Here is a 13,463-nt window from a genome sequence, read left to right as displayed (position 1 = left end):
CACCGGGCCTCTCCCCTGTTGTCTCGTTGCAGGCCCCAATACCTATGAGGATGCGGCCGCCTACATCCAAGCACAATTTGAAAGCAAAAACCGCTCACCCAACAAAGAAATTTATTGTCACATGACTTGTGCCACAGACACGAATAATATCCAGGTGGTATTCGACGCCGTCACCGACATAATCATTGCCAACAACCTGCGGGGCTGCGGCTTGTACTGACCTCTTGTCCTGTATAGCAACCTATTTGGTAATGATTCCAGCACTCACAGAAAAGCTTGCGCGTGCACACACACACACACACACACACACACCACTAACAAATGCAAGTTGGTAAATAAACTTTAAAAAGGTCTAACAAGACCTTATATATATACAAATATATATTAAAAAATTCTTTTTAGTTTGTAATTAGAAAGAGCTTCGGACAGAACTGACCACCATCCCATAGATCACCAGGGATTTTCGGGAACAGCACATGAGCATGCACGTGTCGGCGTGCACACGCACTCACACACACGCCGTGATGGGGGTCTGATTTGGGAGGCCATCCTTCTAAGAACAGCCACGTGATCTTACTCCGTGACCCACTGCTATGAGCAGAGGGCAAAGGGAGGCCCGGCAGTAGTCCGGCCCCTCTGAAGCCGTGTTCTCAGTTCTGTCCTGCTCTCCCACAAATTCCAAAGCCCTTCAAAAAATGGCCAACACCCTAAACACCTCCCTACCCTCTCCTCCCAACGAGAGGAAAACTAAGGCTGCTTCTCCTGTGGGTGGCGGCGGTGGCTGTTCATGTCAAGAATTTAGAAGAATCGTTGCTCCGACCAATCCACTGTCTCCTGAGTTTTCTTTATTCAAAGGCGAGAGTCGGAGGAATGGGAGACTTGGCCTGCTTTCTAGAAGCAGCTGAGGGGCGGGGACATTGAGACCAGGGCTGCCCTTCACCTGCAGAGCCGAAGCCAGGCCCCTGGAGAAGAGAAGGGCCTGGAGGGAGCAGGGGGGAGGTGAGGACCCTGGACGTCCTGATCCTCCTGATGCCGCCCCACCTCGCCCTACCCCCATATTATGGAAAACACTGTAGGGTTGTTTCGTTTTGTTTTGTTTTTTTTTTTTGGTTGGTTGGTTGGATTTTAAAATCAAAGAAAATGGTCAGACTGGACCCCTTATCTCTCTCTCTACAGACCGCTTCCCGGACTCTTTGCTGTTGGCGTTCACCTCCTGGTAGCATGACCTTTTGGCCTTTGTAAGACACACAGCCTTTCTGTGTCAAGCCCCTGTCCAACCTACGACCCCAGAGTGACTGACGGCTGTGTATTTCTGTAGAATGCTGTAGAATCTGGTTTTAGTTGAGTCTTTACATTTAGAATTTGAAAGGAAAAAAAAGAACATTTCTCATGTGCTTTGTAGCTTAAAAAAAGAGGAAAAAGGAAAACACCATTTCATCCATATTTGTCTTTTTTTTTTTTTTTGGAAATAACGCAGCATACACATCTGCACCTGCACCCCCAACCATCCCCAGTGTAGAGGGCCCCCCCCCTCGCCCACGCACCTGCCGAGGTGCCACCTGTCTGCCCGCCCTTCCTGGGGGCTTGGGTCCTGGGGAGCGGGCTCAGGCTGCACTGCCCAGAGCGCCCCAGCCCATGCCCACGTGCCCCAGCCCACCCCAGGCTCCCTCCAGGTTTGCATAGAAAAGCACAGCTCTCACTGGCCAGTGGCTGCCAGAACGACTACCGATCAAACATATAAATCGAGCCCTATAGAAGATTTTCCTGCCAAACTCCTTCCTATAGATTCCCTTTATGATTTTTTAAGTTTTTGTTTTTTTGTTTTTATTTTTGTCCCAGTAAGCACTATGTATCACATACCAGATCAGCTTTCATTGTCTTTGGGAAACGGGGTTGTGGATTTTTTTCCTTTTGACATTTTCGCTTCTCAGTCTCTCAGATGGATGCTCCCTTTGTGTGTGTGCGCCCCTCTCCACCTTTTCCTTTGTTTCAGTGACCTGTGTTTGCTCCTTCTCATGTGGGGATGTTTGTGCTGCAGATAAAAAGAACAACAACAACAACAAAAATTTTTAAACACCACAACATGGAAAAAAAAAACAAAAAAAAAATTTTAAAAACAGATGGAATGTAGTGTTTACATGAAAGCCAGTTTTCATGATCAGTCCTATGTCATTTCTACTTTGACTAGTATCCAAACCCCAAACCTCTCCACGGTGTCACTTTTAAGACTTACTATTTGCTGAAGAAGACCAGTCACGGCCATTTCAGATAAAGAGGAGGCGAAAAGACAAAACATACAAAAAAATTAAAAATACAGAAAAAAAAAAAACTTGAAAAATGGAAAAAAGAAAAAAAAAAAAAGCCCAAGGGTCTTTCTAAGCCTTTCTATTCCCAATCGGTGAGGTTTCTGTGATATCTTACACACTGCCAGTCTACTTCTCTGACTAATGGAAAATTCATGTGTAGCTCAATAAAGAGAATGTTTGTCTGTATTCCTGAGTCTCTCACCCTCGGCCTTCATTCTGACAAGAGGGAAGGAGGCATCTGACTGGGCCATAGGCCGGGGGAGGCTGGCGGGTAGGGGCCAGATAAGGACCTCCACCCACGCCCCCCCCAGGGGAGCCAGCTGGGCTCAGCCACCTGGGAGCAAGGAAGGCCCAGGTATGGGCCCTTCCCCACCTGCAGATGGGCAGGGTGGGGGGTGGGCAAAGCAGGTAACCCCAAATTTTGTGCTAAGACCTGGTCCTATTTCTTCCTGCCAGTCAGTGGTCCCACCAAAGCCAAAGGATGGGTGGTCCTAAGAACAAGGCCAAGTTGCCTGGGCCTTCCACACCAAGGGGTCACATCCATCCACCTGGACACCTTTTAAAGCCTCTCCCGCTGCACCGGGGGGGCCGGGAAGCCCACCGCAGGACAATCAGGAGAACGGATCGGCGCAGCCCGGCACGAGCAATCGGGTTCTCCTCTCCTACAGGCTCTGGGTCTTACCTCCTCTCCGCTAGCTTGCCAGGTTGGTGTTGGAATAATCAGCACGTCGCTTGGGACTGGGACCCGGAGGGGACCCAGCCCGGCAAAGTCCTTGTGTCCAGTCCACAGATCACTTCTTAGCCAAGCAGCCGGTGCTACAGCCAGCTGGGGAGAGGGTAGGGCCTCCTCTCCATACGCCAGCAAGCAGCAGTTACTAGCCTGGGGAGCCCCCGGCTAGCAATCCCAGGGGCCTCAATCTAGAGGGGCTGGCGGTAGAGGTGCACAGCATGACACGGAGCTAGGAATAACAAGAGGCTAACTCTCTCCGTTGTAAGGAACTGGCCGGGCACCCTTGGCCTTCCCGCGGCCTCTCGTGCCCTTCCCACCAGCAACCCTCACCCCAGCCTGTGTGCAGGGGGAGGCCCACATCATCTCCAGTGGTGGCGAGGCTGCGCTCATGGCCACAACTGGACAGGACACTGGAGGTTTTGCCCTGGAGGGCAAACCAGGACGCAGACAGGTCAAAGGATGCTGTGACCTTGTCTGCTTGAAGTTCCCTGAAAACGAGTTCTATTCTAGCAGTATTCTTTCCTAACTTTCGAAGGAGTTTGGTGGGTAAAACAGGTCTCTCAGCCTTATCTTCCTTAAAATGGAAGTCAGGAAGCAGTTAGGGGGTAAAGAGTACACGGAAAGGCAAATCAATTAGAACAAGGAGCATGAGGGCAGAACCTCTGCATCAGTTTCTAGAAGCTCCTCGAGTGACCCTAAAGAGCAGTCGGGCTGGAACCACTTCTAACCTAACAGGAGTAAGAGGGGAGAGGAGCTGGAGGCTTCTAGGTGACACAGGGCCTTCAGAGCAGGTGGGCAGAGGGCACTCCTCGACCAGCAGGTCCGGGAGGCCGTGGCTTGCCGCGCCTGCGGTGTCCTGCTCAGCAGAGCACTCGGCTGGCTTTGCACCCCGGACCATGTCTGCTGGCGGAAGACAGCACGTTGTCGACACAGCTCCGGTGGGAAACTGGGTCCACGTGGCCACCTGGACACCTAGATTTCTACCAGCAGCACAAGTGAGACATCCAAAAGGACCACCATCCTGTGGTTCATAAAATCCTCAAAATTTGGAGGGGGCAGTGGGACTGACGAGAACCTAACACAGCAACAAAACAGGGCCCATAAGAAAACGGAGGGAGCAACATAGACCACTGTCTAGAGCCCAGAGAGGACGAGGGCACCTCCGCCACCGCTCACCACAGCACCTCCCACTCCATTCTCGGCTAACAAACGCGAACCAGCAGCCTGGCCTCAGCTCTGGGCCCGGATGGCTAAGCACAGGACGGGTGCCCTCGGCCCAGAAGATACCATGGGATGGGGACCCCACCCAACAGAAGACCCTGGCCTGGCCTTCTGCCACCACCCTTAGCATCTGTCCCAGATGCCCCCAAGAAGGGACACAAGCCAAGAGACCGTGTAGTGCCCAGGATCCTATACCATCCAGGTGCAGAATCAAAGGATGACTTGAGGACTTCTCTCCTTGGGTCATTCTCAGCTATGGGAGGCAGGTCTCCGCTTTGATCGCGGTCTTACGGCTGTATTCCAAGGTCTCCGGACCCTCTAAAGTTCTTTCCAGGCCGTTCCCTCTTTTCGCTCATTTGAAACCTAAGAACACATGGAGTTAGGGTCACCTTTAAAGTGTACAACATGCAGGGGGGAAGGATGGGGGAAAAAACCCTCCAACGGTTTCCAACAGAAAACGGTTCACATAAAATCAAAGTGGGACCTAACTAATTTGGCCCCTCTGAAAAAAACTACCTTACTTCCAGCCACACACAACACACACTAGAAGAGTTTGCCTTTTATTATTATTATTATTGTTTTACAATAAAAACAGATAGCTATGCTCTCAGCAAAACAAAACCAATTTTTAAAAAAATCACAGAAATCTACTAACAGCATTTCGAGGTAAGGCTTTTGAAAGATTTATTCAAATAAATTATCTTGGCCTAAACATTTACTCATCACTCTTTTCAATTACTTGTCAACATTCCAAAAACTTTCAGTTATGTAAAATACATTTAACTTTGCCAATAATTTTAGATAATACTGGATTCTTCCCAAAAGGACTACCATAAAACTATGCTTTAAAACATTAAAAAAAAAAATCCAATAGGACATAAAACCGAACTATGTAGCCTGTGATTGCGTGTTTCAAGTCCTGGAAGTTAAAGATGTGAAGAATTTGAAGAACAGGTTCAAGACCTGGGTCTGCCCCGAGGCAGGTGGATTCAACATCTTACCTTTCTATGTTTAATTAAACCAACAAGAGCAAAGGGATGAAAATGAAGAGCTCCAGGGAAGAAAGATACAAAAGAGATCTTTATTTCTCCAAGAAAGCCCTCTAATAGTGACTGGCCTGCTTCCTAAGGTCCTCATTTTCTCTAGGGACCAGACCCACAGGCCTCGGCATTGCCTAATTTACTTGACGAAGGAATTGAAACTGGAAACCAAAGCCTGCTACTCAGCCCCCATGGCTGGGGTGGGTGGAGGACCCTGAAACCCGGAGTGGGGACGGATACGTGGGGAAGGGGGGCGGGGGGGCACTCGTGAGCTGTAGGAGCATGGGCGTGAACGGAAAGGGGCTCAGCGGGCAGTTCTGGATGTCCGGGGACACGGCCGGTCACCTACTCCCACTCTCCGGCCCTGGCCTTCCCCCTCCTCTGCTCCACCTAACAAACCAAGAGTGACTCTTCCAAGATGCCCTTACAGCCTGGAGGCTCGGGGGGCTTGGGGTGCTCAGGGGGCTCAGGGGCCTGGCCTCCGTAGTGTTCTCAATGCCACCCACCCAAGAAGGGCTGTACACGGTGGTGGAGTCAGGCCCGGGCCGCACGCTCCCCGTGGTGCTTCAGCGGAGCTGCCCCCGCCCTGCCGGCCAGATCTGGAGCCCAGGATGGCAGCGTCCGCGTGCCCTCTCCGAGCAGCAGCAGCCCGGAAGCCGCCGGCCGCGGGGTCTCTGGTTGCCCTGTTCCACTCGGTCACCCCACCCCCAAGAAGTCCAGCCAACACCAGAGATCATGCCTTGAGTTCAAATGTGCAGTGTTTCTAAATGGAAGAGAAATGTCACATAGAAAGTATTACAAAAAAGGATTAAGTTTGTCAGCTGTCCAAACACTAGTAAGACCACATGCTTTGTACAGCGCAGCGGGCCGAGCCCCTTGGCACACGGCGGGGGGCCCGGGCCTCTGCGGCCGCGCTGCTGGGGCCGGCGGCGAGCGAGCGCTAGGAGATCTGCTGCTTCTGGAGCCTCCGTTCGGCCGCCGCAGCCAGCATCCTCCGACGCAGGGTCACAGGGTCGGAGTTCGTGCCTTCTGACGTGAGGCAGCTCTCAGAGGCGGAGGCGGACTCGACTTCAGAACTTCGGTTCAGGAAACGCCTACAAAAAAGCCCAAAGGACTCGTGTGAGGGGCGAGGGATGACGGACAAAAGAAGCTCTGGAACACAACCTGCAGAAAGACCCAGGCTGCGTCTTCATCTGTGATTCCCCATTTCCCAGGAGCCACCGTGAGGCGGTCATTCAGCAGTGGGCTGTGAAGAAGACACCTGTCCCGGGACAGAGGAGCAGAAGCTCTGGGCACTGGGGACAAGGCCCGCCCGGGGGCTCTTCAGCCCCTCCTTCTCGACGGGTCACCGGTCATCGGGGAGGAACACCCCGAGCTCCACTACAGGCACGGTGGCCAGGCCGGGGTTTGGGGCCCTGAGTCTGTCACATGAACATAATTACAGCGCTCCCTCTGGGAGGCCAGAGAATCAGACTCCTTACCACAACAGGCCCAGGTCACACTGGCCCATGGGTACAGTGTGGACGACCACAGGAGACCACCGGCAGCACCAGCCTGCTGGAGGTTACCAGTTAGGTGCGGACCCTTTGGTTTTCCACCAGAGATTGGGAATCTGAATGATTATAATGGTTATCCAATGTTGGCCATCTGTTCAAAAAGGCACCATGTGGGCCTGATGTGACGAGGGCCTTTGGGCCACTGGGTTGTGACTCAAGATTTATAGGAGCAAGAGCCAGAGGATCAACTTACTTGCGAGCTTGCTGCAGGAGGTCATCCTTACGCTGGACCAGCATGCGCTGCCTCTCGTCTGCAGACTTGGAGAAGCGGCTCCCCCGGGCCTCAAAGTCTTCCCCCTCACTGGGCTCCACCTCCACCTCACTGAAATCCAAGGCCTCCTCCAGCCGAGGACTGAGGTCTAGTGGCACACGCTCAGTCTGGGCACACAGGAAGCAAGGGACTGCTGTGACCACAGGCCACCCTCCCAAGCAGATCCCCCACCCAACCCAAGTGCTCCAAATGATGTGCTTCAAGACCCAGGGGAGGCAGGCTGCCAGGTGGGGAACCACCAGCATACATATAATGGCTGATGTGGACTCCTGAAGGGCAGGCTGTTGCGTCGGGCTTATGCACCGCTAAGAACAGCACCTGACTTGAGCCAGACATTCGATATCAGCAAGGTTTATTATACATGATTACCAATGTGAAAGACACAGGCACCCTGACACTGTACTCTCAGAAAATAATAAAGTTAACTCCAAGCTTGTATTCTGGGAAGTTTTGTTCAACTCTACTAATTGCTCTAAAACTTAAACAAGTCTTACCGCATTTACTGCAAAAATTTTACATCTTTACTTGACTCTTAAAACAGAGGTAGACAGATTAAAAGGGATAAATTCTAAGGATCTTTTTAAACAAATATAAATCACATGATTCCTTGTGTGACAGAATATTAAAATGGGACTCTCTGTTTTGGCTGAAGCTCTGAACACTATAACAATGCCCAGGCGCCCCACACACTTAGGGGGGTGCCGGACCATCTATGTTCCTGCTACCAGATGGGCCCAGGCTGGCCAGGGTCAGCCCAGCACCTGCCTCTAGGTAATAGGAGTTGAGGTGGAAGAGGCTGAGAGATTGGCCCATTTGTAAGATTTCCTATGTGTGGCACTTAACTGTCACCCACAATCACCACCCTTACCCGCCTTCAGCCTAGCAAGTAAGGGGACTTTAAGAGAGCCACATTCCAGACTAATATTCTCTGTAGTTTGGGGGCCTGGGAACTGGTGGTGACTGACACACCCAAGGAATCTCAAGACAAAGGTACTATCTGCTGGTGGTAGATAAAAAAAAAAGGCTGTGAGGGGAGCAAGTTCAACGTGTGACAGTAAGGCCCTGCTGTGTGTCCTGAGGGACAGCTGTGGGTCTTCAGCTCAAGAGCAGGAAGGAACCAGCCTGAGGTTGTTGAAACAGACTCTGCCCAAAGGACTGCCTGTAAGGTGATGCAGCCTCCATGAAGGTAGGGGTGGTCATAACATAAAGAGCCAGCCGAAGTTGGGGTTTCTGGTGCTAGATGCAGCGGCGGCGGCAGCGGGGGGGGGGGGGGGGGGGGGGTTGGTCTATAGGATAACTGTGATGCCCACACACATGCTGGGGTCACTTGGCCTGAGTGAACCCACCCTTCTCCCAAGCCTGACTCTGGAGGAGGTACACAGAGCAGCTGGTGAGTGGAGGAGGAGATGAAGGAAGGGATCAGACACCCAGCCCCAGGCCTGCAGGCTTCTAAGCCAGCCTGAGCGCAGGTGGGGGCAGGGGGGACACTCTGCATCCAGTACCGGCACAGTTAATGCCATGCTTGAGCTACACTGAGGTCTTTGCTAATAGACTGTGACCCAAGGACTTCTTACTTCTTGACAATGGCTGAAAACGCTAGATAGCACGCTCTTTGTGAAGTAAGTACTTTCCCTTCACTGTGCCAGAAAAAATTCAGAAATCTTCACATCAACTATAAAACCAGAGTTGGTGAATGGGGACAGAAAGTGAACGTGCTCCACCCCCAGGAGCCCCCAACCAGCCCTGCACTCAAACCTAGACTGGGCCAGCTATCCAAGATGCGGGAATGCAAAACTGAATCCCTTCTTCAAAAGCCAGGCACCATTTTACCAATGCTGCCCAATCCAAATATGGATTTGGGTATGAAAAATTTATCTCGGCAATGGATTTGAAAAAGTTTTAGTTTTTACAGTTTCCTATTTGCAGGGAAAAACATGCAAGGCGAAAGCAGCTTCCATGTCACTGAACCATTAGAGCAGTTGCTCCAAGAAGAGCCTGAGAGACACTGGTGGACAAGGCAGCACCAGTGCTGGACCCCAGCCCCGTGTGTGGGAAGCCCCACCTCACAAACACAGAAACACAAAGATAGGGTTGTTTGGGGGTTTTGCCAGTATCTTAAGAAAGTTTCTAGAAAGTGTGATAACTGATTAGCAAATGGGAGTTACGGATAAGGGGTATGAACCGGAACCCCCAGGACGGGGACAGGAACCTCTGCCCTGGAAACCAGGACAGAGGAGCTGCTTGTGGAAGGGGTGGATGAGTCACCCAGGTGTGCATCTCCTCAGAGCCGGCTCCCAGCATAACCACACCCCTCCCCACCTCCACACCAGTCTGAGGGTCTCGTTTGCATGAAGTGCATGGAAGCACCTGGAAATGCCAAGTTCTGACAAGTGAAGTGTGGGGAAGACCTTGATGGTTTCAGCTCAAGAGAGCCAAGCCCCAGTCGGTCCCCGTCTGGGTACAGATGTCCAATCACCTTGGGTCCAGCCTGGACCCCACTTCCCTCTGCCCGTCCTAGTGCTCAAACTGAAGGTAGCCAAGCTGGCCCAGGGACAGCATGACTTCATTCTCCTCCATGGCCCTGGGTGGAAAGGCAGGCCATGTCGTGGGCACATCTTGGCTTGTTAACCCAAAACACTGGGACAATGTGGCCCAGGGCCTTCTCTGACACCCCTGCCCTCCGGAACATCACAGGCAGGACTGGAGACCACTGCAGGCCACACACAACTGCCCCCGGCCCCAAACCCTCTCCCCTCAGGGGCAGATCTTACCTGCACAGAAGCTTCTCCCTCCTCCTGGTCTCCATTTGGCCTTTCCACGGGACTGTTCAATGCAGGCCTGATGCCATCTGAGCGCTGCAAGGGAAACAGCACCACAAACAGTATGGAGCTGCTCAGGGTTTAAGGAACAGAGCTGGGGAAAACGTGGGGTAGAGAGGGAGCTCTGGTCCCCAGCACTGCCTGGGTTTTGACAGTGTGTGGCAGCAAAGAAATGAAGCTGCTACTAAGATCAAAGTGAGGAGAGGGGAGCCTGAGGCCCGAGCCTGGGTTATCACCTGGCTCCAATTGAGGTTCTCCTCAGTAACAGCGACCGCACGACACACACAAATCAACAGCAGGTAATGCTGACTGAGCATTTGCGGAAACCCAACATGTCTGCCTCATTTAGCTTAACACCCTGTGAAGTGGGTACTGTTGCTCTTCTTTTAGCCAGTCTGAGACCTTGGCCAATGCCGTGGAGGCTCTGGAGCCCTGCCCATGTCCCCGAAAGGTCCTGCCAGCTGGCCAGTTTCTGTGCCGCTCCTGAGAACTCACTCTGGCTCCACGAGGTCACTATGCATGCCACCTCCTCAAGCGGCCCTCAGCCAACAGCTGATGGGAAGTGGTATCTAAACACCCCCACTCACCGCCCCTCCAGAGGTCCCCAATGGGATCAAGCTCTTGTCCTCCATGACAGTAAGCTGTTCTCACAAGCCCTTACTGGCCACCTTCCCTCCCCTATCTCCAAGCCCCGCCTGCTGCTGTGTGTCCTGGAACCTTCCCAAACGACCCAATGGCACTTGACCTTGTCCCTAGGGTCTGCTGCTGGATAATCAAAAGTCAACAACCAGGTCAAATGGGGAAGGATAGATAAGCTATGTCCTACATCAGCCCATTTGACTCCAAACTCCAGGCTCTCTTGAAAGAGTCTCAAGTTTTAGGATTTTATAACAGATTTCCATACATCCTCATACATGAAGTTGAATAATTTCTTGTTAAATGACTCCCTGGTCATGTACAGATGATCCCTTGGGCCTGCCAGAAAGCTTCCTTCAAAATGTTAATACTTGGGTCAAACTCACTATGTCATATATCTAAAACTAATATAACATTGTTTGTCAACTACCCTTCCATACTAAAATTTAAAATAAAATGTTACTACTTCTTGTACTCAAAGAGGTTATATAATGGGCCAGGAAATCTGACCTTTTTTAAAACAGGAGTACAAGCATCACATAGCTATTACACACCTAATGGAAAACGGTACCAATGTGAAAAACCAACCAGGGACAGAGGGCATTACCTCCTGAGAGCTGGGGGTCAGCAAACAATAGCCTGCAGGCCAAATTCACCTTCTGCCTATTTTGTAAGTAAATGTTCCCTAGAACACAGGCAGGCACATCCACTCACATATTGTCCACGGCTGCTTCGGCATTACCGTGGCAGAGCTGAGACATCACAACAGAGGCTGCGCGGCTCACAAAGCCTAAAATATTTCTATCTGCCCTTTAGGGAAGGTTGCCGATCCTTGTCCAAGAAGCACCAATGCTAGGACCTCCCGGACTGGCCGGGCAGGCACGTCTGCCTGCCTATCTGTACAGAACAGTGTCGCCAGTACATTTATCTTAATCTAAACCCCTTGGATGGGTCGGTCCTCAGATAAAATTCAGAAAGTTAGCAAATTCATAGAAACCCTTCATCAAATCATGAATGATATTCAATTAAGGAAGTAAGAAGTTAATCTACAGGATTCAATCTTCGTGAAGACAGAATCTATTTTTCACACATCAAACCCCAACTTACCTGTGTGGGAAAAGGTACTTGAATCCGTCCTTCTAAAATGTTGTCTGTTGTTATTTCTACGGAGCGTGTCAGCTGGAGGTCCTGCAGCACGAGATGGTAGGGAACCTGGGGAAACATCTCTTGAATCTGATGAGCCTGTAGGAATACGGGAGGCGGTGGCAACGTTCATTCTCCACATTCCTGCTCAGCACCATCGTGTATGGCAAGCTCTGGATGGATGCTGAGCCTGACACCAGCCTTGAGAACACAGGCAAGGGGCCCCTCTAGTCTGTGATCCCCATCAAACCTCACTCCTTCTGGAGTTTCTCCAGGATGCCAAACAGGTAACTTGGGATAGCATCAATTTCAAAATAAAAAAGGGCATGGAAATACAGCTGGATCCCAAAACAGGCTCGACTAGAATATTCCAGTTTTAAAAAGTGCTCATTTTAAAGCTCGGTGTAACTCAGGTCAAAACAAAACAAAACAAAAAGCATTCTTAAAGAATCGTCAAAAAGAACAAACTTCTGATACAAACCCACATGGACGAATTTCAAATGCATTAGGTTAAGTTAAACAGCCTGGCTCAAAAGGCTATGTACTATAGAATTCCATTTATACAACATTCTAGAATAGGCGAAATTAAAGGGACAGAAGATTGGTGGTAGGTAGCTGCCAGAGGCTGGGGCTGGGGAGGAAGTGATTACAAAGGGAGACGGTGTCATTTGCGGGAGGGGAGATGGAACTGTTCCAGATCTTAAGTATGGTGATTGCCACACAATTGTATGAGTTTGACAAAATGCACAGAGTTGGATACAATGAAGGGTGAATCTACCATATGTAAATTACACCACAATCAGAAAAAAAAAAAAAGATTAAAAAGAACGTAAACACTAGAGCTGTAGGTTTCAAACTGCACTCTAGAAACGTCTAAGAGTCCAGTAGAGCTATGAGCAGCAGCCGGTGTGTAGGCTCAGCACACCACCGCCCACACTCATATTAAAGAGGCTCAGATTTTTTCATGTATGTATATTCGTTTTACAATGCTTATATTCATGGAAAAGCCCCAGGGGTCAAAAGAAGAAAAGAGCAGGAAAAAGATGATTGCTTTAGAAGCACAAGGAAGTTGGCTACTGGGGTGCCAGCTCCTCAGGAGCACAGCGTCACAGCTATGGGAGGAGGGGGAAGCATCCGACGTCAGAGCCTTGAGAGCAGAGATCAGGGTGAAACAGGCACAAAGCTTTGTTTAGCGTCTCACTGGGGTCGGAGGGAAAGACAAGCAGAGTCCAGCAGCAGGACCCACGGCCCCCACACGCCTAGGACCCCTCATGGTTTATATGAATGAGAGCCCATTATTTTTTTCTCCAGGGCAAGTATCAAAGTTAAGTGGAACGGAGTCCACAAAAATCTCAACAATCAGATAACACTCTTCTCTACTCCTAAACAGCTTCCCCCTCATTTCCCAAATAAAAACATGCTCAAGATTCATTTGACTAGACCAAAGCTTTCCTCCAGAAAATCCAGTGAATTCAATACTGGATCTTTATAAAAAATGTATGGGTCCAGTACATTTGTTGTGCTAAAAATAGGCTTTTCCAACCCGTCATGGAGCTGGAAGAAGCAGAGCCAGAGCCTGAGAATTCTAAACGCATCCACTTATTCCTAGAGGGTACGTGCCCAAGATTCTGATTTTTTTAGGGAACAGGTGAGGTAATCTACGTGCAGAGCTTCCACAGCTGCCAGACCCTGCAGTACACACGCAGAGCCTGCCAGGAGCCGGCGGGTGGCCACATTAGGC

The 13,463-nt window shown here is 50.6% G+C and overlaps 2 protein-coding genes across 3 annotated transcripts in view; one reads left to right on the top strand and one right to left on the bottom strand.

The window, feature by feature from the left end:
- The window catches only part of GNAO1 (G protein subunit alpha o1), a 172,986-nt gene extending 170,494 nt beyond the window's left edge, over positions 1-2,492 (top strand). The window contains exons 8-9 of the mRNA XM_077898375.1: positions 33-248; positions 1,177-2,492. Of these exons, the coding sequence (XP_077754501.1) occupies positions 33-220 (188 nt within the window). The 3' untranslated portion in view covers positions 221-248; positions 1,177-2,492. The remainder of the gene's footprint in view (positions 1-32; positions 249-1,176) is intronic.
- Positions 2,493-4,804: 2,312 nt separating this feature from the next.
- Positions 4,805-13,463, bottom strand: part of AMFR (autocrine motility factor receptor) — a 44,354-nt gene continuing 35,695 nt past the window's right edge. For both annotated transcript variants that reach the window (XM_077898370.1, XM_077898371.1), the window contains 4 exons: positions 11,687-11,821; positions 9,896-9,979; positions 7,047-7,231; positions 4,805-6,391 (listed from right to left, as the gene is read on the bottom strand). In XM_077898370.1, coding sequence (XP_077754496.1) covers positions 6,238-6,391; positions 7,047-7,231; positions 9,896-9,979; positions 11,687-11,821 — 558 coding nt within the window. In that variant the 3' untranslated portion in view covers positions 4,805-6,237. The remainder of the gene's footprint in view (positions 6,392-7,046; positions 7,232-9,895; positions 9,980-11,686; positions 11,822-13,463) is intronic.

The sequence above is a fragment of the Canis aureus genome, chromosome 5 (genome assembly GCF_053574225.1).
Source record: "Canis aureus isolate CA01 chromosome 5, VMU_Caureus_v.1.0, whole genome shotgun sequence".
Classification (NCBI taxonomy): Eukaryota; Metazoa; Chordata; class Mammalia; order Carnivora; family Canidae; genus Canis; species Canis aureus.
The sequence above is the reverse complement of the archived record's forward strand: the minus strand, read 5'-3'. Positions and strand labels throughout refer to the sequence as shown.